Source organism: Larimichthys crocea, chromosome XX, assembly GCF_000972845.2.
Source record: "Larimichthys crocea isolate SSNF chromosome XX, L_crocea_2.0, whole genome shotgun sequence".
Lineage (NCBI taxonomy): Eukaryota > Metazoa > Chordata > Actinopteri > Sciaenidae > Larimichthys > Larimichthys crocea.
In genome coordinates, this window is record NC_040030.1 from 3,616,972 (window position 1) to 3,642,371 (window position 25,400).

The 25,400-nt window shown below is 42.1% G+C and overlaps 1 protein-coding gene across 7 annotated transcripts in view; it reads left to right on the forward strand.

The window, feature by feature from the left end:
- The window catches only part of dgki (diacylglycerol kinase, iota), a 71,373-nt gene that overhangs the window by 17,581 nt on the left and 28,392 nt on the right, over positions 1-25,400 (forward strand). For all 7 annotated transcript variants that reach the window (XM_027291955.1, XM_027291956.1, XM_027291957.1 and 4 more), the window contains exons 2-3: positions 19,587-19,695; positions 23,091-23,186. In XM_027291955.1, coding sequence (XP_027147756.1) covers positions 19,587-19,695; positions 23,091-23,186 — 205 coding nt within the window. The remainder of the gene's footprint in view (positions 1-19,586; positions 19,696-23,090; positions 23,187-25,400) is intronic.

A 25,400-nucleotide genomic window follows, 5' to 3' on the forward strand; every position in this document is an offset into this window, starting at 1 on the left:
AGGTAATCAGATACAGATGCACAGCGTGAATCTGATGCCTCCCCCACATTACATGCTCGTCACACACCATGCACACACACGCTGACAGACTGTGTAATTATGAGGTGTCAGAGGAGATGTGAGGGCAAGCCAGCGGCGCGGGTGAAGAGAGAGTATCACTCCTGTATTCTGGCTGCGGTTCATGACATGTCTTAACTGATTGTAGAGTGGAATATACAGTATTATCGTCGCTGTGGTACAGTGGTACTGTGTGTTTGTGCGTGTGTGTGTGCTGATGTAACTTTAAATATGAATGCCTCAGCCTATCAGAACATCAGTGCGGCATGATGGGCGACCTGTACAGACATCTAACGCTCTTTAACGTCATAGGATCTTCTTTTAAGTAATTGGAAATAAACGCTTCGCCAACTGATGTGATAAAATATAACACTCTCTGGTAAGACTCTGCGTCTTAAATTAATTAATTTATTACCGTAGAAGAGGCAAACCCCACACATCACAACCCTCTACCCCGCTACACTTGCAGTTCTTAAGGTTCTTTGGTGAACTGATTGCAAACGTTCTTTAGGTCACAATTGTAGCACTTTGTTCTTTGAAGAACCTTTTATGTTTAATAAAAATGTTATAAACACTCCACTTTTAAGGTTTACACTAAAAACAAAACAAAAAAAGTTGTTCCTGCCTCCTGATATGTTGTAACAAATGGTATAAAAAATTCCAGGGCGGAGGCTCCACCGAACCCCTGAGACCGACTCACCGAACCCCTAGGGTTCGATCGAACCCAGGTTAAGAACCACTGGACTAGAGTTTTGTTGTTTGTGTCATGGTGTATAGGAGGTTTGGCTGGGAGGACCAGCAGTTTTCTAGAGGTTCAGTTGGAGATGGTGTGCCTTCATCCATGTAGATATGTCTGAGAGGCATTCAGAGATCCGTGCAGAGGCAGCGGGGTCGGCAGGTGGAAATAACACATAGAGCCGAGTGTCATCTGCATAGCGGTGATACTGTATACGAGCAGATAATCAGACCGAGAGAGGTGGTGTGAATGGGAAAAAGAAGGGGTCCCAGTACGGAGCCTTGGGGCACCCCTGTGGTGAATGATGTTGGTTTATGTTGATAATGGCCACAGGATTCCTGGATAGCATTGGGATTGAGCTGCGAGGAATTGATAGATAGATATTTTTGTGTTTGTATGTTTTTTTTTTAGCTCCATCGTTTCTTAATTTTCTCCATGTATTGTTCTTTCTGATCTCCACAAAACTCTGTCATTAACCCGAGATAACACAACTATTTGCCTCGATTTGCATCTGTTACCATCAATTTGCATCTCTTGTGTTTTCTCATTGACTTTGTACGCCCAAAGTTTGCATCACATTCAGTCTGAACACTCACTTTCGGTGTGTTTGTGTGTTAGTTAGCTTCAGAGTCTTGATGACTTAATAGTTTCACCACAACCATAAAACAAACAATCCATAGTCCCAGAAATGCTTTGCATGATTAATCACAAGTGAGAAATCCAGTCAGCATTCTGTCACGGTGTTTGGAGAGGTGCGAACACCGAATGATGTCGTATGCGATTAAAATTGTTCATTTTGTTTAGTGTTAGGTGAGATCGACATCTTTGCCTTGTGATTGACAAGTTTGGAGTACATTAAAACACACGGACGCTGTGTTGTTGTTGTTATAGGCTGTTCATTTAGACAGTACAGTATGTTTTTTACAGATGTTAATGTGTCATCACCTGTCTGTTACACCCCTGTGCTGTTTTTGTTGAAACAAACACAACCTACGGCTAATTACGAACACATATCCATGTTTCAAGTCAGCCTCGGTTCAGTTTGTGACAGTCGTAGCGCTCCTGCATCTGGAAATGTCATTTCAACATATTTGTGGCTCTTTTTTTTTCGGGCTTTGTCACGCACCTTTTCTACAATAATGCGTTCATGTTCCTCCACCGGTTTGTTCTGGGAAATTTGCTTATTGGAACAAACCTTTTTATTTTCATTTATTCTCGTTAATAATTTATTTCTTCCTTCCAAAACCATCATAATGAAGATGGCTCTTAATGTGTGTGTGTGTGTTTCAGCATTATGTTGAGTTGACACTCCACCACTATAACGGTTAGTAGTCAGCTCGCAGACTGTAAGCACTTCTCTCACTTTCACTCTCTCTTTCCTACTTATAGAAACAGAGTGGGTTTTCTGAGTGGGAGTTTTGGAAAAGATACTTTGCTGACTCTGCTGGACAAAACGACAGAACGAGAGAGAAAGACTGGTAGTGAGGCACAAGCCTCTAAAATATCTGCAGTGAACAAGAGAAATGTGCAAAATGTGAGATTCTGTGTTCATTTGAATGTAATTAAAATAGTCTTTGGTAAAAAAGTTGAAAGTTTTGTTGACCAGGTAAGCCTGAAGATATTTAGATATTCAACTATTACCATTTCTGCATTATTAATTCAATAGGTTGCTTTCCTTTCCGTGTTCGGCCACGTCTTAATCCATTGGTTCCCAAATTTCTGTCTTAAATTTATTATTCAGTTGAATTAAAAGAGTCAAATTGTGTTATTTTAATGCTTTTAAAGGACCTGAAGATGTCAGGAAATGACTTTTATGTAGCTGTCATATACCTTTAATCCTCCTGTGATGCTTTGGGTTAACCACACCAACATTTTCTATCAACATAATGAGGAAAAACTGTCGATGACCCTATCTTTAATTTGTTTTATGGTTATGTTTAAGCACTGACAGCTCTTGGAAAGATTACAGTTGTGTTTAATACGGAAAAAGTCTGCAATGACTTGAGACACAAAGTGTTTTAAAGCCACAATCTTTCCCTGATCTTCACCAAAGTGATTGTGTTGCCTCAACCTGGATGTGAACCCTGGACTCTGGAATAATAGGCCGGCACTTCGTACATCCAACAAAAAAAGAAGTTACCCAGGCAGCGATGACATTTTCTATCGCAACATAACTTAGAAAACATTATAGTACCATGTAAACATTTATAGGAGAGATTTATGGTCCAACCACCGTCCTGACCTATAAAAGCAATCTGTGGTATTTATATACTTCATGGCTCTTTAAGTTCTTTTCCTTTGGGTTCAACACAACAAGCAAAGATGTGATTGCATGTTGAGCAATGTTTTACACAACTATGGCTGCACATCTGACACACCTAGTGTGCTTATAGTCGCATGTTATCAGCCCATCATTTCAGACGTCAGACTTCTATATTTAAACCTTTACACTTAAGAAATTCAGGGTTTCTCCTTTTTGTCAACTATTGCCCAATCGCTTGAAGTTCTTCTTCTTTCTTGTTATCTGTAGATTGCTGCTTATTGTCTGCAAACAGATTGAAGCTGGATTAACTGCACTTTACATACAACTATAGCGTGCTTGGCTGGATTATGAATTCTGCAAGAAGCATATTTAATGCAAACACTCAACGTTGATCTGCAACCAAGGCGACGGTTTGTTTTTTTTCAGCAGAATAAACTAGAATTCGATCTGAATCTGAACCAAAAGTGTAAATGTGAGGCGGGAAAAAAAAAGGAAGAGAAAGTAGTGGGTGGATGGATGGAGGGGAAAAATATGTAGCGGGGAGGTGGGGTGGGATGAGGATGAAGAGGGGAAGGAGAGAGAGCAGGAGAGAGTGAAAGTGTGAAGGAGAGATGATGATGAAGATGAGGAGGAGGAGGATGAGGAGAGAAGCCAAGGCCTTTGGGCAAAGCCAAGACCGCCTACAGATGCTCTCTCCTTCGCTCTCTCTCTCTCTCTTTTCTCACAGTTATCCCTTTTCCTCTCTCGTCTTTTCTCTCTCTTCACGTGTCCTCTTGTCCTCTCTCTCTCTTTCTGTTTCACACTCACTTTCTCTCTAATCTGACTTTCCCTCCTCTCACTCTCTCCTCCTCCTCCACCCCCAGAGGAGAAATAATGTAGGCCAGCGTAGAAGTGAAGTGAAGGGCAGGCACGCCACGCTCGCTCGGGCAAAACACACCAGACCGTCACCTTCTCCAGTGAAGGACGCCGTCATACGTGCACGTGTCATTAAGAAATGTCGGGGGATAGATTTGTACTTGTTTTTTTTTTGTCTAGTCATGCCAGGAAAGTAGATTGGAAATAAATAAATCAAGAGAAAGGCAGAGAGGTGGTCAGTGTACCTGTATCCTATATGTGAGGCAGTGCTTTGAGCTAAAATCCGGAAGAAGAGCACGGAGAAGACCTGCACGGTAAATATCACTCCGCTATACATACAGGAGACCGAGTTTTAAGTTTGTATTAGCAAGGTACTGTTTAAAAAGGTTGCCAAGTTGCGTCAAAATGTTTAAAACATTTTATTCTTTCCAGATTGTATTAGTTCATTCTTCTAGCCACATCTTAGATGTTGGCGTGTTTACACTCTTCCATAACACAAGAATCATTTTCTTCGCTATTATGAGACCATATGAAATAAAACATTGTTGTACTTTGTTTAATTTTATTTAATTTTAAAGGTTTCAGACACCCCAAGGATAATAAGTAAGGGTTCTGGCTTTATCACAAACCTCATGACCTCGGACATTATATTAAAAACACCAGACCAGAAAGAGAAAATGTGTCTGTCTGCTCTTTGGTGTGCCCACGTAGAGTACAGTGTTTTTTTTTTTTGAGTGATTTCCTTTCAGGGATGTTCGCACCCCGTGTTAATCCAGAAGTTAACATTGATTTATTTTATATTTTAACCCAAACCATGATCCTTTCCTAAACTTAACTCGACTAACTAATATAGTATTGTTCCATAAAACCGAACCTAAACCTAACAAAATAGTTTTGTTGTTGATCGTGAATTTTATTTTTTTGGTTATAACGTGTTGAAGCAGATACAATCGATACCAATTTATCCCGAGGGAAACATGATGTCAGTCCATCCGATGGCTTAACTGGCAGTAGCTTTCCAAAAGTTGCAGCGTGACTGACAGACGCTGGTGAATACTAACAGTATGAAAATGAGCATGACGTAGTTGCAATCATAAAGTTTAAGAGAATAAGGACACACAAAGTTGAGAGGGTAAAACATGACATGCATGTTGTTGAGAGAGAGAGAGACGGCTTATAAATAGAGGGAGGAAGGTCAGAGGGAAAGAGTCAGGCTTCCTGTATCCAGCCTCAAAACCGGATACATGCACACATGCACACATGCACACACACAACACACAACAAAAATGCAACAGAAAACAGCTAAAATGTTGAATGTATTACATCTGTTCCACCTGCTCCACTGGGGCTGCAGCCAGTTTGATCATACATGAACTGATTTAGCCCATTAAAGATCAGGAAAGAGTTAAATCTGTCCAGGAGTCCAGAAACAAAAGATATTCGACATAAATATAAAACAGAGAAGCAAATATTTGCCTTTTTAGCTCGATAAACGGCTTAAACAATTTTAAAAAATCTAAAATTGTTGTAGATTATAACCTGTCAATGAACTAATAGATGTTTTTTATTGTTTCTATGCTGTTTATCTGTTTTCTGTCCTGCTCTGTTCTGCTGTTAAACCCTCGCGTCTACCCGCTTGTGCCATTTCAACATCTGCCTGCTCTGTGAAACTGTTTGCCTTCCTTGTATGTCTTCAATATTTCCAGTTAGACACCTCTTTTTCTGTGTGTGTGTGTTGAAATGACTCTGTGTGTGTGTGTTTGTTTTTGGTCTTGCGTTCACAAGAACAGTGTGTTGTCCAGAAGTGCCTGCATGCTAACTTTGTGTGTGTGTGTGAAGAGTGATCTAATAAGAGTTGATAGTGTGCCCGACTGCAGCTGCTCTCACACACCCACTCGCTGTCAGAGACACACAGAGGAGAGGAAAGTAGACTGTAATTAAATATATTATACTTATTAAAGTAAAAAAAGAGAGCTCAGTCAGAATCAAACAGCTTATCTATAGAAGTATCGACTAATGATCAGACTCATCAATAAAACAATGACAGATTACTCATACATTATTAGTTATTGATTCAGTGATTTACAAGACCAAGTGGCAACCTTCAGTGCCAAAAACTGCAGTTCCTCTAACGTCCACTTGAGGCTGGCTCCAGAAGTGAGTCAGTCTCCATAAGTCCCCATGTTTCAAAGCAGAAATAAACATGTTTACAGCCTGGTACAAAAAACAGTTTTGGTCTCTGTAGCTAATTTCCCCGTTCATGACAACTGTACTGAGGGTGAATTTATATACAACTCACCTGTTCACATTATATTAAGGCTTAAAGTTGCTTGTTTGAGCAACCAGGCTTCATTCAGCTTGTCTCAGGTCTGCTGATGATCCACATCTTTGACGATTTTAGACAAGAAGCAGAAGAGACACCAAAGATTTTAAGCTGTGGGTGTCGTCACGTCCATTCTTTACGCTGTCACTTAGGAGTTGTTCAGCAGAGATGGACAGGAAAGACGTTATATATGAATATTTTAAAAATAACAATAATGTAAATAATGTAATCAGGCGACTCAACATGATCTAACATGATCTAAAGCTAAAGATCAGCTCACACGGCCGTCAGAAGAAACTTTTATCAAATATTAGGCTTTGGAATAGATTAGATTAAGATTCAAACAGCAATGTTTTTAATGAGTGATGCAACAGGTGAAATATTGTACTAGAAATAATCGTGTTACATGATATTTAAGACCATTTTATCCCATTAATATAATGACATACAGTATATTAGAATAATAATGCAGTGTATGTATGGGGTCATAGTTGAGCTTGACGTCTCGTCATAGTTTCTTCTTTTGTTCGTTCAGCTTAGACGCTGTGAAAAAAACTTCTTCTGTAAACAAACAGCAGAAATGATCACGCACACAGAAAACCTCTTTTTACAACGAGTAGAGACAAACGCTGCAGGTCAGGCTAAAATTAGTTTGATAATCAGTTTGGTTGGATCCACGTTTTACCGGTGTCACACTGTAAGACCATTTCTGAATCTAGGACACCTCGCGAGGCCCTGATGGAAATTTAACTTCCACCTGGTCACCTTTGCACATCGTCTGGCTCGCACAGCTTTTATCCAGGTCACCGCATGACCAAGAAAGACCCCCTCATCAGACTCCGGCGTTGATCGACTCGTCTGATCGTGGGCACAAGTGGGCCAAACTGTGCCCAGCAGTGCAGGCTTTTAGGCTTTCACGGGCCCCGCGGGTGCATCAGGTGTTTCTTTTTTATTGGGTCGATGATCAGTGTGGCTCAGCGGGGCGCGAGAACAGCTGGGAGAAAAGCGTTTGAGACGGCGGCGCGGTGGTCGTCGTCTGATTTTTTTTTTTTTTTGTGGTTAACAACTCAAAAAGACGAGGACAGACGGACGGACAGAGAGGAAGACAGACAGACAGACACGGCGAGGAATGCTGCACGCTCAGATAAAAGTAGGAAGGAAGTGTGTGAGTGGGGTTGCCATGACAACCACACCCTTCACACCCTCCACCCTGCCCTCCTCTACACACACACACACACACACACACACACACACACACACACACATGAACCCACGCAAGATGGGAAACGTGTGTGTGTGTGTGTGATTATTAAAGAGTGTGTGTGTGCAGATAAGAAAATGTTTTGTGCATGTTGACAATAAAGAAACAACTCGCTATAGTATAGTGTGTGTGTGTGTGTGTGTGTGTGTGTGTGTTGATTTCTTCCTGCTATTGTCAGTTGTGACATGTGTGTGTGTGTGTGTAGTCCTGTTCCCGTGTGTTTTTGTGTGTGTTTTCGTGCGCTCCAGGGTCAGACCGAGGCCTCGCAGTTGCTGCAGGGTCGTGTATGAATTGCTTCACCCTCACGTCGTTCCTCTTGGTCGTTCTCCAGCGCGAGTTGTTAATCTAACCCAGAACACAAACCCTTGTTTTGGCACTTCCAGCGCATTCATTTGTCGCCCGACGCGGCCTCACACCACGTTTGTCTGCACAGCCTGCGTGTTAGGCGGAGGTGCCGTCATTGTCTGCACAGGATGTGTTCAGGCGCAGTATGGAGTGTAGGTCATCCAAGTTTTGGCAGCGCTCTGCTCTGAAGCTGACACACCAGAGCTGTGCGACATTCGCTGCAGTTTTCTGTAAATTCAAATGAACGAAATAGATTTTTAGGATTTAAATCCTCATTTTATATCTTTTATCTCACAATGCATGTTCAGTATTTTTCTTACTTTCTTCTTGTTTTTATGGTTTTGTTGTGCAGCACTATTGCCCAAGCCAAACTTCCCCTTTAGGGACAATAAAGATTTGATCTTAAACAGCTGATATAAACTGGTAAGGCCTCTTATTGCATTTCACACTAACAGTCTTTACCGATGTGAGTTGTCCTGTCAGTCATCATCTCCTTCAGTCTTCATGACTCTTTGCTGTATGGTGCAACGCTTCGAGCACTCGACGGCTCTTTTGTGGCTCTCATCTGCAGACTGTAGTGTTTGACATAACTCTTGTGTAGGTAGGTAAAGAGGTTAGAAGTGTCTGAGTCTGCTGCAGGGACATTACGTTTTTCTGATGTTGGACTTTTCATATATGTGCACACGATTAGAGCTAGACCACCAGATTTCTTTGACAAAACCCTCGAATTTTACCTCGGACCTAAGCCAACATTAGTTGCTGCAGATCCCGGCAGCAGTGGACCAGCAACTCCCGTCTTCTGAGAAGTCAAATTTCAGGTTTTGTCAAGGGAGTTTGGTGCCTTTTGAGAGAGATACGTAACTGCTAGTTTCCGAACGAAAAACAAAATATGTTTTGTCGTATGACACAGCCTTAACACACGATTAGAGTGAGACCTATAAATCAGCCAACGGCAGTTTTTGGTATTTGTGTATTTGTTGGCTGATCGGTAACAAAAAAAACAAAAAACAACACAGTTCAGACATGCCAAAGTAGTTTGAAGTCTTTAAAAACAAGTTGGTGTGTTGGACATTTTCCATTTGTGCATTAAAAGACGTGAGTGCAAATGCAGAAAGTTAAAAAAAAAATCTGTAAATAACATAAAAATGAAGGTTGGCAGATAAATCATGACATGCATGACACAAAGAGGCAAAAACATCAGATCAAAAATAACACGAGTGTCATGAGGCGCCGGCTCCTGTCTCGTGAAGTCTGTGTGTTTGCATGTGGTGATCAACCTTTATCCATCACAGCCCATTACCTGAGGCACAGAGAGGAGGCACACACACTCATGTACACAGTCTGGGCATGCTGTGTCACCAGCAGCAACGAGTGAGCCTTTCACACTGACCCACATAGAGAGAGAGAGAGGATGTAGAGAAATTGGGGTGAGATGGAAAGAAAGGAGAAGATTAAAAGGTGAGAGATGAAGAAACAAAGACAGAAGAGAAAGAGTGTTTGTTCGACTGTACTGAGAGTCTCTGAAGTGTCCTCAACTGTCAGCTCTGATGTTAATGACGATGTTACGACACGCTGCTCGCTTTAAGATGAACTCTGTGTGCACGGATCGCCTCGTGCCGGTCACTTTGTGTCACCTCGCTTCAGTTTTAACTGACAGCTGTAATGTGAAGTCTGCGATATGATCCCTCGCCGGCTTCTCACTGCAAACTCTGCAAACTATGGTCGCTGAATCGACAAAAGCCCCAGGTCACAGCGCCGAGGTCGGCTTCATAAAGGAGCTTATCTTACCAAAAAAAGTGCCTAACTCGAAAGTTTCCACTTAAAGGGATAGTTTGGGCGGCGTCAAACCCAAAAGAATCAATATGACTCTATATTTTCAGATGTCCTGAAGCATTTATATCGATTGATGGTCTCTCAAATCCACCAAGCTTCATCGAAACTCTAATTTTAATAGTTGCTGGTCAACCGCTGTTTCGATAAGTCGACACCCACCTGTCAGTCAAAGTGACCTTAATTATGCATAACTTTAATATAATTTGACCATTTGTACCAGGCTGTAAACATGTTTATTTCTGCTGTGAAGTTTGAACATGGGGACTTATGGAGACTGACTCACTTCTGGAGCCAGCCTCAAGTGGACGTTTGAGGGATTACAGTTTATAGCACTGGCTTCATTTCTCGATCAGAACAGCTGATAAATGAATTCATAAATCCAAAATAACTATCCTGATGCTTAAATAAACCCAAACATAGACGTCACATCAGCTGAATAAATTAACTAAATTTAGAAAATTAAACACAAATTAATCGTCTCCAAGTGTTTCCGTCGACTGCGAGGCAAAATTACATGTTTTGTCAATGAAGTTTGGTCCCTTTCAAGAGAGCGATGTAACTGCTTTGAAAAGTGTTTGACAGCATGGTGAAGTGGAGAAAAACATAGCAAACACTTGGATAAAATATATTTTGTTGCCGCAGCCTTCATGCTGGTTCTGCAAAGTGGAGCCGTGCTGACCGCCATTTACTGCAGGTGACTGACTGACTGTGGATAAGAACCTCATTCAACCTCACTTCAAATAACCCGAATTATCCCTTTAAGACACATTCACAAAGCTGCCAAGAGCAACTTTTTACTGAGGACAACCAAGCAACTGAAGAGAAAGTCTGCAGTGATCAAATATTCATCCATACACAGGAGAGTGGAGAACAAATTCAATTTATTAAAAAGGACTTTTCATATTCTAGATATTTAATGAAGTGCGTCGCCTTCTTCCATCCAACAAAGCGACACGTTGTCTTGTTATCTGTCCTCAGACACCAGCAGGGCGTCACACTTTGACACTTTGATGTGATAATTGTATAATCCAGCCTTTAGTTATGTTTTTATTGAGGCCGGTGATTATTTAATGTGCACTCGAAGTGAAGTGGGGTCTGAAGAGCGCACTTTGGGATTGATGAATAATACTGTCGGACGACAGTGGCTGAGATCATCAGACTGTTTGTTTTACTATTTTGCAGACTGTTATCGCCGCTCTCGTCGGATCGCTGAGCTGCCGTCAAAATACGTATTAAAAGTTTATTATGTTTCTATTTTTTACTAAACACTGACGCAATGAGGTGCATAACCTGCAGGTCTGCCGTCCTCTGGATGGCCTCTAACTTCTCTCAGACTTTTAAAAAAACTTAAAATTATAAAGTCAGGACTGACATGCCCTCTTATTTTTTATGAGTTTCCTCCAAACTCCAGCCAGTTAGGAGCTACTTTTGGCCTCAGGATGTTTTGTGAATATAGCTCGAGGTCTCTGCAGCAGGTTGGCGAGTGCTTAACCCCGTCGTGCCAAACCACACGCCAAATTATTTAAACTGACTGTCCTCCTGCCGTATTTATAGAAATAATGCGTATGTGGAGCTATAAATGGAAACAAAAACACTTTCAGTTGGGAATCTGTTGCGTGGCGACACAAATGAGGAAATCATTGCGTTGTGTTGTTGGAGGATGTGTATTAATTTCATCAGTAGTTCTATATTTCTATTTTTGGACATATTTAAGTCCTTGGGAACGCAGCTTTTTAAAGTCTAAAGAATTAAATTCTCCATCAGCCATAAAAAAGCCATAAAAAGTGTTGGTCTTCTTGGCCCTTAAATCCTCATATCAGTCTACGTCTGCTGCACAAACATTCAGCTAAATGCCTCTCTTAATACGACTGATAAGAGTGTGTGTGTGTGTGAGTGTGTGTGCATATGTAAGCATGAGCTCATGTACTTGTGTGTCTGCGTGTGTTTCTCAGGTTGCCTTTGCCAGGTATCTCTTGCGTAACGTTCCAAAAATAGAACAGATTCACCTGTAAGGGAACGAAGAGGGGAAAGGACACGGCGAGAAGGAGAAGGAGAAGGAGAGGAAGAAGAGGAGAGTTAACATTTCACTCTTTTATTGAGACTCGATGCTTCCCATTTTAGGTTTTTAACCCAAATCATGATAACGTGACACGACTGTGTTGTTCACAAGATAGTTAGCTATTTTTTTTAATGTCCTTGGTTAAAATAATATAATTTTTTAGGAGTTTTGCATCATTATAAAAGGAACTTTTATTTTAACAGCCAAAAATACCATACAATAGACATTTCTCTTTGTTATTTTACATTGTATCACATTGCGGTTGCCATCCACCTGTTTTTATGCAGTGTGAGTGGAAACACTTTTGACACTTGGCTGAGTTAATCATGACGTAGTTAAAGCGCGTGACCTCAACGTTCACTTAAGCTTTTACCGAAGCTCAACCTTTTCTTTTTCCACGACGATGATGAGACACCAAGGAGCTAAAAATAGATCTTTGGTATTCAAAACTATGACGAAATACATGCCTTGTTATCGTGAGAGGAATAAAATGTTAGACATGATATTTCCCCCCAATGATCGTGCATTCTGGCTCATTGTTAAAGGGGGTGGACCGGCCTGATCATGGCTTGACTGTTTGAATGGAGGTTTAGTGATGCAAGGGTCCGGGTTTTTTAAGACCTGCACCCATGAAGCCCGTCACAAGAGCCAATCTGCGTAAAAACATCTTCTGATCAACAACCAGAACCCAACCTTACCCACAAACCTCCAACATTTTGCATAAAAGCAGCAGGGTTGCCAGATCTGAGCGTTGATGTGCTCTCCAAAGTACTGACCACCAGCAACCCGTCATTAAAGACATCTCTTCTTATGTCTCACACTTAGACATTCACAAACGCTGAAGAGAAACAAGAGTTGACGATAATGCGATGACTTCAACTGGACTAAAACACGTTGTCATCAACTAAAACTATGATGAAGATAGATTTATCATGTCTGGTTGTTGGTGGTGTTGTAGAGGAGGTCCTCTCTGAGGAGCTGGAGGTCTTTGAAGGTAGAGAGGGACGCCGCAGATCTGGTAGGAACTGGTGGGATGCTCCACCAACAGAGAACAACAGATGAGAAAAGTTTGGATTGCCATGACAGTGTACAGGTGACCCTTTGGGTTGATTGAAGACCAGGTACGCGGTCGCGTTCTGGATCATCTAATATAGATAAGAAGCATTTTCTTATTCTCTACCAATCTAACAAAAATAACACTTTAGTTACGGATTGAAACGTGCATCAATTTGTATTTTCTTCTGCCAGTTTTGTGAAAAGTTTTGGATGTGATCCTGGTTTATGTCGCCCTCTTGAAGATATTTATGTTGCTTAACTTTAATGTGAAGACCAAACTCCCAGTATCAGTATTATCAAATATATCTTGACATTAATACCTTTTAATTTTATAGATTTTTATGATGCTTCCGCTACTTTGATGCTGATTATTCTTTTGTCGCCGCTTGTGAATTAGCTTATTACCTTTGATCTAACAAAGTGCAGAGGTAGAAGAGCGTTGAGGACGGAGGTGAGGTGTAGTGGATCCAGTGTCATAGTTCATCGGACACCACACCGCTCTCGCACACACTCACACACACACACACACACACTCTCTCTCACACACACACATGCACACTCACTATTGTTTCTTACTTTTACTGACTTCATTCTTTTCCTTTAACTTTAATCTCACCACCGCTTTGACCATCAGCCTCCTCAGGCCTGATCTGTACCGAGAGGCCTAATCTCAAGCTGAATCGTAACTCTGTCCTGCCTACGTAAGTCCAACCCGAATCAAAAAACACACACACACATTGTTACACAGCGCAGAGCTCAGATGTCTGGTGTCAGGTCTCCGCTGCCTGTCACGTTGATTGGCATAATTACCTGACCCGTGCTGCGAGTGTGTGGGGAAATAACCGTCGGTTCGTTCGCTCTCTGCTGGAATTTTTATTTTTTTCACCTCTGGAGGATATCAGCGACAGAATAAGCACGAGAACCTTTTTTAGAGTAATAATGATAAACGTTGGAGCAGGCAGACGGGGAGGAAGCAAAGGGAAGGTGAAAAAAGTGCGCTGGTTTCACCGGCTTCTCGGCTTCAGGTGAGTCAAACCGTGGCTGCCATGTTCTGCCTGTAACAGCAATTATAACCGGCGTAACGCGGCTTTTCCTGTCAACCAGCAGTTCAACAAATCAATTCTTCAGATAGCTCAGTCCTGGATGTTAAGCTCTGACTGCTCAAGGCTGTATGATGCTGAATAGATGTTATAAATGTTGTGCAAAATGAGCCTTCATGGCTGTTAATCACACCATAACTCTGGCTTCAGTTGTGGTGAAGTCACTTTCAGTTCAGCTAAAGTTAACTCAGTTAAAAAAAAAAAAGAAGATGTCCTGTTTTAAACAACTTTTTTGGACAGTGCCTTGCTCACTGATGCAGCGTCAGCATTTCTTTTGTGATTCCCCTTTTTTTTTTAAATTTAATCAGATTATAACCAAAATATGCACATCTGGAGAACTCGATCATGTGCCGTTTTGAGCTTCAGACAACTTAAACATTACAATTATTTAAAACACCTGTGTGTGCGATTTAGTGGCATCTAGTGGCGTAGTTGCTGATTGCAACCTCCTCGAGAAACTTTGCTGGTCGTGAAGCGGTGACCAGAAGCATTAAGGCTCTGTCTAGAAGTCAGACTCCATGGAAGAGGACCCACAGTGTCTGTAGAATTAAAAGGCAACAAAAACATAAAGATTCTTATTAACAGGCGATTGTAGACTAATGAAAACAGAGTTATGCATGTTATATTCCATTTCTGCCATATTCTAAATCCCTACGACGTGGCTGCAACACATTTCGTCCGTATCTGATCACGGACGCTGAAGGCGATGTGATCACGGACGTTCCACCTGAAACGCTGTGGCACGTTGCAGGAAGCCTGTAGGAGCCAAAATGTGTGCATAGCTAGTTGTTTATTTGTTTAGGTCACTATCATTTCCGGTAATTGGCTCAACGGGTTTTGTGGTTTTGTGGTTTCACCAAGTAAAGCTTGGATATTCTCTGATGGGGTTATCAGGGTTTGGTCTTGTTTTGTTTCGTTACGTCTCGTTGCGCCAAGTCAAGTTTTGTTCTTTCACTCTATAATACACATAAAACACATCCGACGTCACAGTTAAGAGTCTGCTTAGCCAACGTGGCGTATTTACTCATGGTAGAAGCGCATAAATCAACAGGAAATGACCAAATCTGAGCAAGTTCACAAAGTCTGGTGGTTCTGAAACCCTCCTGGTGCAGCTGTGACATCACAAAGACATGTCCCGTGGTAAATCTCACACACTGGACCTTTAATTTCACAATCTGCACAACACTTTTTAAAATTAGATTAGATGTATCTAAATCTTTTGACACTTTAAGATGCACTGGTTCAGATGAATAAACACACATTTGTCTCACGGTGCTTTTAACCAAATGGTCCTGAAGGCGTAAGTAGCCACATTTAATAGCTGATTACAGAATCGATTGTGCATGGCTCTCGTAATGTAATGCGTCTTCCTGTAAAACTGAATTTGAATACCTCGAACAAACATTTGCCTCGTGCGCGCACAGACAGAGAGAAAAACACTGAAACCCACGCCGGTGCAGTTGCGTCTCTTTTGTCAAACCAACTTCTCCCACATAATCACAACATCTTCTGCTCCGCGAGTCAGAAGACGTTCAATTCGATTCCTCCCACTTGCAGCTGCCTGTTATTTTCGTGGCTCTTTACTTTTTTTTTTTGCTCTCACTTTATCAGTAATCACAAGCGGCGCTGCCGAGTCATGCTCCGAACACGCGGGGATCTTTCACTGCGGCGATTGTGGCGTGGAGAAAATTACACCGGTGTACGTTTGTTTGCCATCGGCGGTACCGCCCACCACGAGAAGCCTCTTTTCTCTCCACCTCTAAGCACCTGAAAAGTGCTGAACTCCACAAACAGTAGTAACTGTTGACCCCCTCCGTGGTTACAGGGGATCTGTATTTAGAAAGCACATCCTCCCCAGTGTGTAGGCAGTGAAATGAAGATGGTATATGTGTACATGTCATCCCACGTGGGGCTTTTTCTTCTTAACTGCATCTACTTTAACTGTAAAGTTGCTGAAACACACACACACACACACACACACACATATGCATAGAGCAGATTCTCCACCGGTATAATTACTAGATGAGCTGCCGATGCTCCCGCTGTGCCGTCGTCATAGCAACGCCGACAACCCACCTCTGCTGGAAGAAGAGGAGGAGGAGGAGGAGGAGGAGGAGGAGGAGGTGGATGAGAAAGAAGAGCAGAGGATGACAAGAGAGGAGGACTGGTCGGAGAGGAGGAGCAAACAGAAGAAGGGAGATTACAGGAAAAAAGGGAGGAGGAGGAGGGATGTGATGAAGGAGACAGAGAGGAGGAAGAGGAGGAGGAGGAGGAGGACGGTTAGTTTCAGAGAGACAGTGATAAAGAGAACAGTGCAGGGAGGGATGAAGACAGAATTATAGAGATGGAGATGGAGATGGAGAGTAGGTGGTGTTAGGACTGTGAGAAGAGAGCAGCTGCATTCAGAGTTCATTTTAACATCTCCGTCGGGGGATTTAACACACACACACCGACTGTCTGTTTAAGAAGCTCCGTCAGCTGAGGAGACGCCACGTTTGAAGATCTGTATAAATATGTCCGTTATGCTCGTACAGATGATTGATGAACGCTTTGTTCCTCCGTTATTTCAACCGTGCTCGACTCTAATTAGTTGTCAAGACTATCTCTCTTATTGCACTCAAGTACTTAAGTATAATTTTAACTGATACTACCTTAGTTTTACAACAATGGATACATAGCTCACCTGGTAGAAAGGTTCAGTCCTTACCGCAGGAAAGTGGGTTTGATTCCAACCTTTGGCCCTTCGCTTTTACCTTTACTTATGTGAAGGATCTGGATACTTCTCCAGCTTGGCGTCATTACTATAGACTGCATAAAACATGGATGTAGTGTCCGTGACGTCACGCAGAGCCGTTGTGAAGCTCAGTGCGATGAAAAATTGGGCGACGACGTGGGTCATGGGTGGAGCTGGTCCTTCTGATCCTACCAACGGCGGTGCCAAAAGTTCATATTCTAAATATAGAGACCTGAAAGTTGGGGGTCATATTTTTCAAGCTTTCGTCTGGAGACATTTGAGAACATAGAAGGGCACATACCACAAAACCTTAACGAGGAGGCATGCAGACCTGTTGACCAACACTTTTCAGGAGTCAGGCTGCACATTGGAAGTCAAGGTGGACGACCTGAACATTTAAGAACTCTGCATCTCTCTTCAAACCCGTTTCCTTCTTCTCTGTTCGTGTAGTTCCCGTTTGTTTTCTCGACCGTGCACGTAAAGTTAACGTGCAGAGTAGAACACGCGACGTTTGTGTCTGCATTCGTCGACAAGCTCACCGTTTTTATTTTTAGACTTTCGCTGCACTACACTTTTTTGTGGACAAATCTACTTAAAATAACTCATGAGTGTGTGTGATGATTATTGTGTGTGTGTGTGTGTGTGTGTGTGTGTGTGTGGCAGAAAAGCTTCACACTGCAGTTTTTTTTTTGTGTGTTTATATTTCCTTAATACCCGTGATCCTGTCTGCTTTTAGTAGATTAGGACTCACTCAAATATAATGGCCCACGACCTTTGAATATGAGCGACTGTGTGTGTGTGTGTGTGTGTGTGTGTGTTTACAAGTGTGTATTCCCATTTACCTTAGTTCACGAGGAGTGTGTGTCAGGTACCGTGATTCTGCCGGGTCTTTTTTTAGAAGCTCTGACTTTCCCTCTCTCTCTCTCTCTGCCTGTTGGCAACACAACACGCTCAGGTACACACTTTGATGTGAGGATTGTTTCATTATGAATAGACGAGCACACTCACACACACACACACTCACACACATGCATGCGTGTGTGTTCAAAGTCTACGGTGACCAATCAGGATCTTGTTTTCATTGTTTATTTGACTTAATTTCCACTCCCTGTTTTATGTAAATATTAATCCAATAACTCGAGTGAAATGATCCAAAAACTGCAGCAGCTGAACAAAACAAAGCCCAAACACGCTTCGTGTGTGTTTTACATAAACTCCACGTTCGCTTTCTGCCTTTTGATTTCACTTCCAATTAAAGTGGTTTCATTAAAGCCGTCTGACAGTCTGACAGCTCGAGTCACTTCCCGTCACGGACTCGCCGTGTCGGTGAAATGACGACCGAAATGAGAGCAAAGGTTCTTTATTATTTTCCACCAAACACACTTTATATATTTATCAGAGGACTCCTGAAGTCTGTGTGTGTGTGTGTGTGTGTGTGTGTGTGTGTGTCCTGTCCTATGTGACATATGTCCAGTCACCATACGTCCTTGCATTTGTCACCCACGCAAATCTATTTTTAGCCCCCTGAGAGTCGTGAGGGCGCGTACCTGCGTACACTGTGTGTGTGTGTGTGTGTGTGTGTGTGTGTGTGTGTGTGTGTGTGTGTGTCGTCAGGTTACAGTGTGTGTAAGTGGACTCCTCTTTGTCCTGGTTGATAATTTTAGACAGACGGCCACTGAAACTTTCAACAGGGGGGTCAGATACTGTGTGCAACCTTTTCCACTGACAGACACACACACACACACACACACACACACACACACACACACACACACATGCACACACACACACACTCACACACATTCCTATAATATAATTCACCGTAAGCTGAGTTTTAATTCATGATTTCTGCATTTCTTTCGAAAAGTTTGTGTGAAATTATGGAGAAACTGCAGATGTTTTGTTCTTTGCTACGTTGTGCACACGTAAACTTCCACATAATAGAAAAATATGAAATAAAAAATACATTTTCATTGAATTTTCTTGAAAAAAACACAGATTTGTTGAGGTTTTCTATAAAAGTGAGACCAGACAACCAAGTTTTATCTTACATATAATTGTTTCAAAATGCAGTTATTAAAGTCTATCACGTATCTGAAGTACTGAATGTAGTGATTCGTCTTCTACTGAATATGAAACTCTGTTGTTAACATGTCAGGGGAAGTCACGACAAATATAGAGCAGAAGAAATGAGAACTAATTAAAACAAATAGATATAAATGACAAAAAGTCCATTAAAGTCCTGAAATAAGTATTAAAGTGTTAAATTTTGATTTGTTCACCACGGATCCAGATAAACAGTTTGTAAATATATTTATGTGCAAATACTGAAGTGATATTTACTTTTTTCTGAAGGAAACTTTCCTGCAACATTCAATATTTAGAATAAATAAGCACCAGTCGAAGCTAAAGTGTGTGTGTGTGTGTGTGTGTGGTTCAATCAGATTTGACTGACAGTGTGAGTAACTTAAGGAAACCACGCCACCCACAACTGTCATCACATCCTAATTCAGACGTTAACGACTGATAGACAGAGAGACGATACGATGGACGCGATGGTCTCTGTCATCAAAAAACACAAACACGTAAACATAAAGACGAGCGAAAAAAAAATGGGAAGAGGAAGCAAAACGGGGCGAGAGTTAGAGAAACATGGAGAGAGAGAGAGATGAGTGCTGAGTCATCCTCTGACAGAACGGATCTGTCTCCATCTCCCTCTCCCGTCACCCCAAAGTGCCGCTGGCAGCTTCGCCTCCAAGCTGTTCCCACTTCTCCTCGACCAAACAGGCTCCAGCTGAACCCGCTGAAACGCAGCCTCACGATATGAATAATTCATCGCCGCACTGAATTATACTGAAATCTAGTTTCTCTGTGTGATTGAGCCGAGAGAGAGAGAGAGCTGTGTCATGCGTTAGGATGACGGCGCTGATTGTTCATGAGGGTTCTGCTTTTGTGTTTTTTCAGGAAAGCCATCTCTCGCTCCGGCCTCCAGCACCTCGGCCCACCGCAACCCAGTCTGCCTCCTGCGTCCAACGGGCCCAACAAGGACCTGCGTACCTGCGTGGACTGGACGGTGAGACGTGCTCACACACTCACCTCTTATTAGTGACTCTTCTCTGCTGCTTGTTTTTTACATAAAAAGCACAAAAAGACAGTTGTCCCGGTCTGCGTTGTCCTTATTCTGTTTGGCTGAGTCACCGGATGACATTTGGATTTCTATGTGCCGACAGATTTGTAAGCAGACTGGTTTCAACAGCCGTATGTTCATGTGGAAATGAAAAGCAGCAATTTTTCTTTTTGGGTTTTCTTTTTTTTTATTTTTTTTTGATCACCACTAGAAAGAATAAATAAATGTGTAAGTGAGCGTGGGAAAGTTTCATGGGTTGTGACTTTTTCTGGGGTTTTATTTTGCGGAACAAAATGGATTTTTTATGTTTTTTTATTTTACATGACGCCTCAAAAAAAAAAAAAAAGCCAAAAGAGTCAAAGAATGACTCGGGGAAATGCCGAGTTCATACAGAAAGTGCAACAACGAAGTCAAATGGGAAATTTGTGAAGCAATTTCACCGCATAAACACACGCGGACATTCATGTTCGTTCGTCATCTCGAGCCCTCGTGATGACGAAAATGAATCATCACGAGGAGTGGTGTAGTTCTGTCCACATTTCACACAGAAAAAGGTCAAATCAGATGAAAAGGTTCAACATTTTCCGTAATCAGTGACGTTTTTTCCACTTAAAAAATCTAAAATATTTCCCACTAAAGCGAAACTTTCCGGCCAGTTCAGATCAAATCTAAACCATCCCACAGCGCCTAAACTTTGAAGATAAACTAGACATGACATGCTGGTAATGATCCATGATCGAGGTTTATTGTATGTTATGGATAAAGGTGAACTGAGATGAAGTGCTGTAGGAGGGATGAGGGATGGAGGGAAGAAATCAGGGTCATTCGGAGGTTGACCGGTGAGACGGGTGGGAGTCAAAGAAGGAGTGAGTGGAGAAGGAGTTTAAATACTTGAGTTCAAGCCGTGGTCCTTGTTTCTGAACCTAGTTCACATTTTTCTCACATAATAACACCAAACATCACTTTTTTTCCAGCTGTATCGGTTTGCAATCATCCCCCCCCAAAAAAAAACAACCTGAGATCCTGCAAAGAGCTGATTTTTGTCACGAAGGTCTGTGTGAGCAGAAATAACTGCTGCCAGCTTCACCTCGTGTTTACAATGGAGCCAGCGGAAAAGACAGGAATGCTTCTATTTTTATCTGATTTAACGAGAGAAGAATGGCGACAGAGGGAGGTTTTTACTCACAGTCACCGGTGTAGGTACATTTTTTAAAATTTCAAACAAACGAGACAGTTTGGGCACAAAGAAAACCTTTAAACTCAGCTCAGGAACGACCGGAGTGATCTTTAATCTGTTCGTCACTTTTTTATCAGTCTGTTTTTAACTGCATAACGAGGCAGCGAGTTAATCAAACGTCCTTAACGAGCGGATTAAAACGTGCTGTTTTATTAATTGGAAGTTGTAAGCGGACAAACTGTTGTCGGCCCACATCTGAGAGTCCCCTCTGACTCTGTCTGCAGGGACACTTCCACCACGTCATCGCTGGCCTTTAGCTCTCTGCACGACACACACACACACACACACACACACACACAATAATTGTACTTAAACACTCATTTGTACACACTTGAGCGGTTGATTTACTCCGGCTTTAGTGTTTTCCGTATTCACTAAAGAGCCACTCAGGTTTGCAGAACTCAGAGCTGATTTCTGTATTTTTACAGGAGGAGGGAATGAACCACAAATGGTCTTTAAAAAGGATTTACTGTATCTGATTGGCTCCTTCACAGACAGAGAAAGAGACCAGAAAAAAGATCAGACAGCTTCTCTCTCATCACAGCAACATTTCGGCCACGAGACAATAAAAACAGCTCACACGGCAAAACGAACGTGTCATCTCTCGCATGCTTTTTACACCTCGAGCGAGCAGCGTTTAGACGCTAAATGGACTCGCCGCCTTTCTGAGGTGCTTTTACACTACACGTCACATTAAAACAGCGACAGCAGAGGCTGTGCGAGGTGCCGTCTACCCGTGAACAAGCAGACCCGGTGCAGAGCGTTCTGACTGTTGGATTAAATGTTGCTTTTAAGCTCCAAGTCTAAAACTATGATCTTCTCTAAGGCTCCTTCCCTTTCCATCAATACTCCTGATGGTTATAAATACTTGGATGGACAAAAGTCTAAATTTTAAGCACCGTATTGACTCAAAAAAACTCACGCTAGATGTCCTTTATATGGGCTTATATCCTGTTGATGTACATGGCATCAGAAACACTATTATTTTAGTAATATTGTTTATTTTTATTATTTATAATTAACTTTATTTGTTGGTTTTTCCAGTACATATTTGTGCAGGCACGTACAAGCACACCCTGCCGTCCTTAAACACCCCCCCAAAAAAGTAATTAAGGTTAGAGAAAGACAAGCAACAAAAACAAAAAATAAGACCACTCAGTAAAGAAGTATGTCTACATACACGATAAATAATAATACATCAGGGTCACGGTGGGGCCAGAGTCTATCCCAGCTGACTGAGGGTGAGAGGCGGGGAACACCCCGGACCAGGAACCTTCGTGCTGTGAGGCGACAGTGCTAACCACGCCGTGCCCAATAATACATGCACACACATGAAAATAGATACTGCACACATTTAAAAGCAGACATAGCTACAGCCCTGTGGTGTGTCACTAATTCAAGCTTCAGGACTCGTCGTTGTACCTCGCTGTCCCTCACTTTGTGTCTGTAAGGTCATCTCAGGCAAATTTCAGATTTACTTAAGCCGGACGTTTTTTTTATTTTTGCAAAGCAGTCACAAACGGCTTAAAGGAACTTTCACCTCTACAGTCGGCAAAACGAGCCTGTTCAGTCATCGAAGCTCTGATATCTTTGAATATATAAAGGTGTGTGAACAGATTCTCTTCCAGCAGCAACACAAACATATTTTACTCCATATTTAAAAATATCGACCTTCTATGAAAACATTAACTCAACTTTTGACCAACATTCTATGACCATGATTGTTTGTTTCAATTCTTAATAAAAAAAGTGCGTGATTGCAGTTTTTATCTTCTCAAACAGAGACAGTCCCTCTCAAAAATGACCTCAGCAGTTCACACCCGGATCAGATCAGACTCGTGTGTTTTTCATCCGTCGCTCCCGCGGTGTTTTGATTAGCACCTTACATTAACATGCACTGTGAAATTACCCACCTACTCAGCGGCGACAATTATGTGCTTGACACACTCGTCGAGCGCATTTCACTACGGCGCGTTAACGTGCATATGGTCGCAGTTTAACGGGAGGGAAAATAATCTTGAGCGAGATATGCACAACGATAATGTGAGTTATTATCTCATTACCCCCTCGCTCTCTCTCTCTGTTTGTCCGTGTGTCTCTGCAGGAGAACGCAGTGAATGGAGATCACCTGTGGATGGAGACGAGCTGCTCAGGAGAGCTGTGTTATCTCGGAGAGGACACCTGCCTGCTCAAGACTGCAGTGAGTAGTAAACACACTGACCACTACGGAGTGTGAGAGAGAGAGAGAGAGAGAAAGGTCTTCTCTTGTAGTTTGCGGGGATCTCGCAAACCGTCTGTGGCTGTGAAGTGAAGCCTACAGCCAAAACTCTGCAGTTCCTCTTGTCATCCACTTGAGACTGGCTCCAGAAGTGAGTCAGTCTCCATAAGTCCCCATGTTCAAATGTCCAACAGAATTAAAAAATCGCAGTGCCACAATCGTCCTGTTCTGCAGAAAAGCTGCCTTACACGTCGGTAATTCATTTAAAGTTGGATATATTTCTGATTAGAAATAGAAATCAGAAAAATTCAGTCTTCTCCGCGTTTGACGGGTCAGACGGTCAGTTGTAGTTCGTGCACACAGCAGGTCTGCAAATGGAGCGTTTCGTGTGCCTCTTGTCCAGCAGTTTGGCGTTATTTCAAACAGGATGCTCCACTCTCACTCAGATGAAGCGTGTCTACAAAGCAGCAGAGGAAATCGTTTGAAACAAACCACGATTATGCAGAACCGAGTGTTCAAATTACAGTTATTATAAAAGCTTTCTCCCTGCACACGCTGCACACACAGAAATAACCTTTAATACTGACAATAACATAATAACATATCTGTTTATTTTCACCGGTGGTATGTAATTACAGCGTGTGTACAAGAACACGGTGAGCGAGGGAGCTGCAGCTACAAATGAAATCGCTGAACATACTCCCCCTCCGTCATATGTTTAATTAGATCAAATATTCCGTTGGCGCCGCGTGCTTTTTGGCGACTTTAAAGAACAGGCCGACCTCGGAGGAATCTCGGATTGCTTTGACAAGTCGTGGCTGACATGAATAAGCACATTCCTACCGGTGCTCGGCTAGATATGGATGATTTAGTCTCAGCCGTCAGGGGGGAAAGAACCTGGCAGTGTGAAGGATGCTGCCGAGGCCTCAAACTCAACACACGTGTGAGATTCATGTGAGATTTATGCAGCAGAGAATCTGTCACCTCTGCGTATGAATCACAGCGGTTTGTAAGGAGACTGCAGGTTAGTAGGTGTTAGTAGCCTTTGAACACACTTATGGACTCAAAATAGAAAGTATAAGTATGAAAGAAGGTGAAGTGAGACAAACAGAGAAGTCAACTTGTTGTGATTCAGCATCATCTCTGCAAAAATGTTTTAAAATGATGATGGAAACTAAATAAAAACTTGAGCCTTCCTCCAAAATATGAACTCACAGAGCTGAAACAATCACTCAATTCATTGATTCATTAGTCGATCAACAGAAAATGAATCTAAAACTACTTTAATAATTGATTAATCGTTTCCTATTTTTGGTCAAACACCTTTGAGATTAGCTACTTCTTTCTGTCTCATGTGAATATATATATATATTTCTTTTAAGATTATTTTTTGGCCTTTAATGATAGGACAGCTGAAGATAGACAGGAAGCAGGGGGCGTGACACGCAGTAAATTAGCCGTCCGATGCGGGATTCGAACCGGGGCCAGCTGCAGCGAGGACTATAGCCTCCACACACGGGGCGGCCGCTTAACCCACTACACCACCGACCGCCCCTCATGTGAAAATATTTGACTTCTTGACTGCCGGTCAGATTAAATTTGTCATAACATGATGCCAGCTGTAACTTTTCTCACATTTTTCATCATTTTCTGGCATTTTTTTTTTACAAAATACAAACGAATTAATAATGACATGAACCGTCACTTGAAAACAACTTAACAGGACAGTTAAGGACTCCTTTGTTTTCGTCTATTCACAGAATTTCCTACCACAAACTATTATTTTTTTTCATCTGAAACAAGAAATGTTCACACGTAAGAAGCAGATAAATAAACTGAGAGACGACGCCGGTCATTGATCACACGTTGTGACTGCACTGAAAAAACAACAGAGACACATTCAGGATGTCAAAGTTCTGTTTGCCTCCAATAAATAACATCGTCCTGCCGCCCTCGCTCTTCTAACACCTAAACCACTCATTACACGTAATAATATGACAGCTGGTAATGGAGCGGTCAATAGGCGACACTTAATGGCAGCCGACTTCTGTTTTCAGATCTCAGCGGCTGGCAGCTCTTGAATGTTGAAGTCGCACCACGAAACTCCTTTTAACGAGAAATATGTGACATTAAAGGAAGAAAGATAGATAAGCAGACTGCAGCGGCATCAATGAGGGAACTTTAAGCACGTGTTGT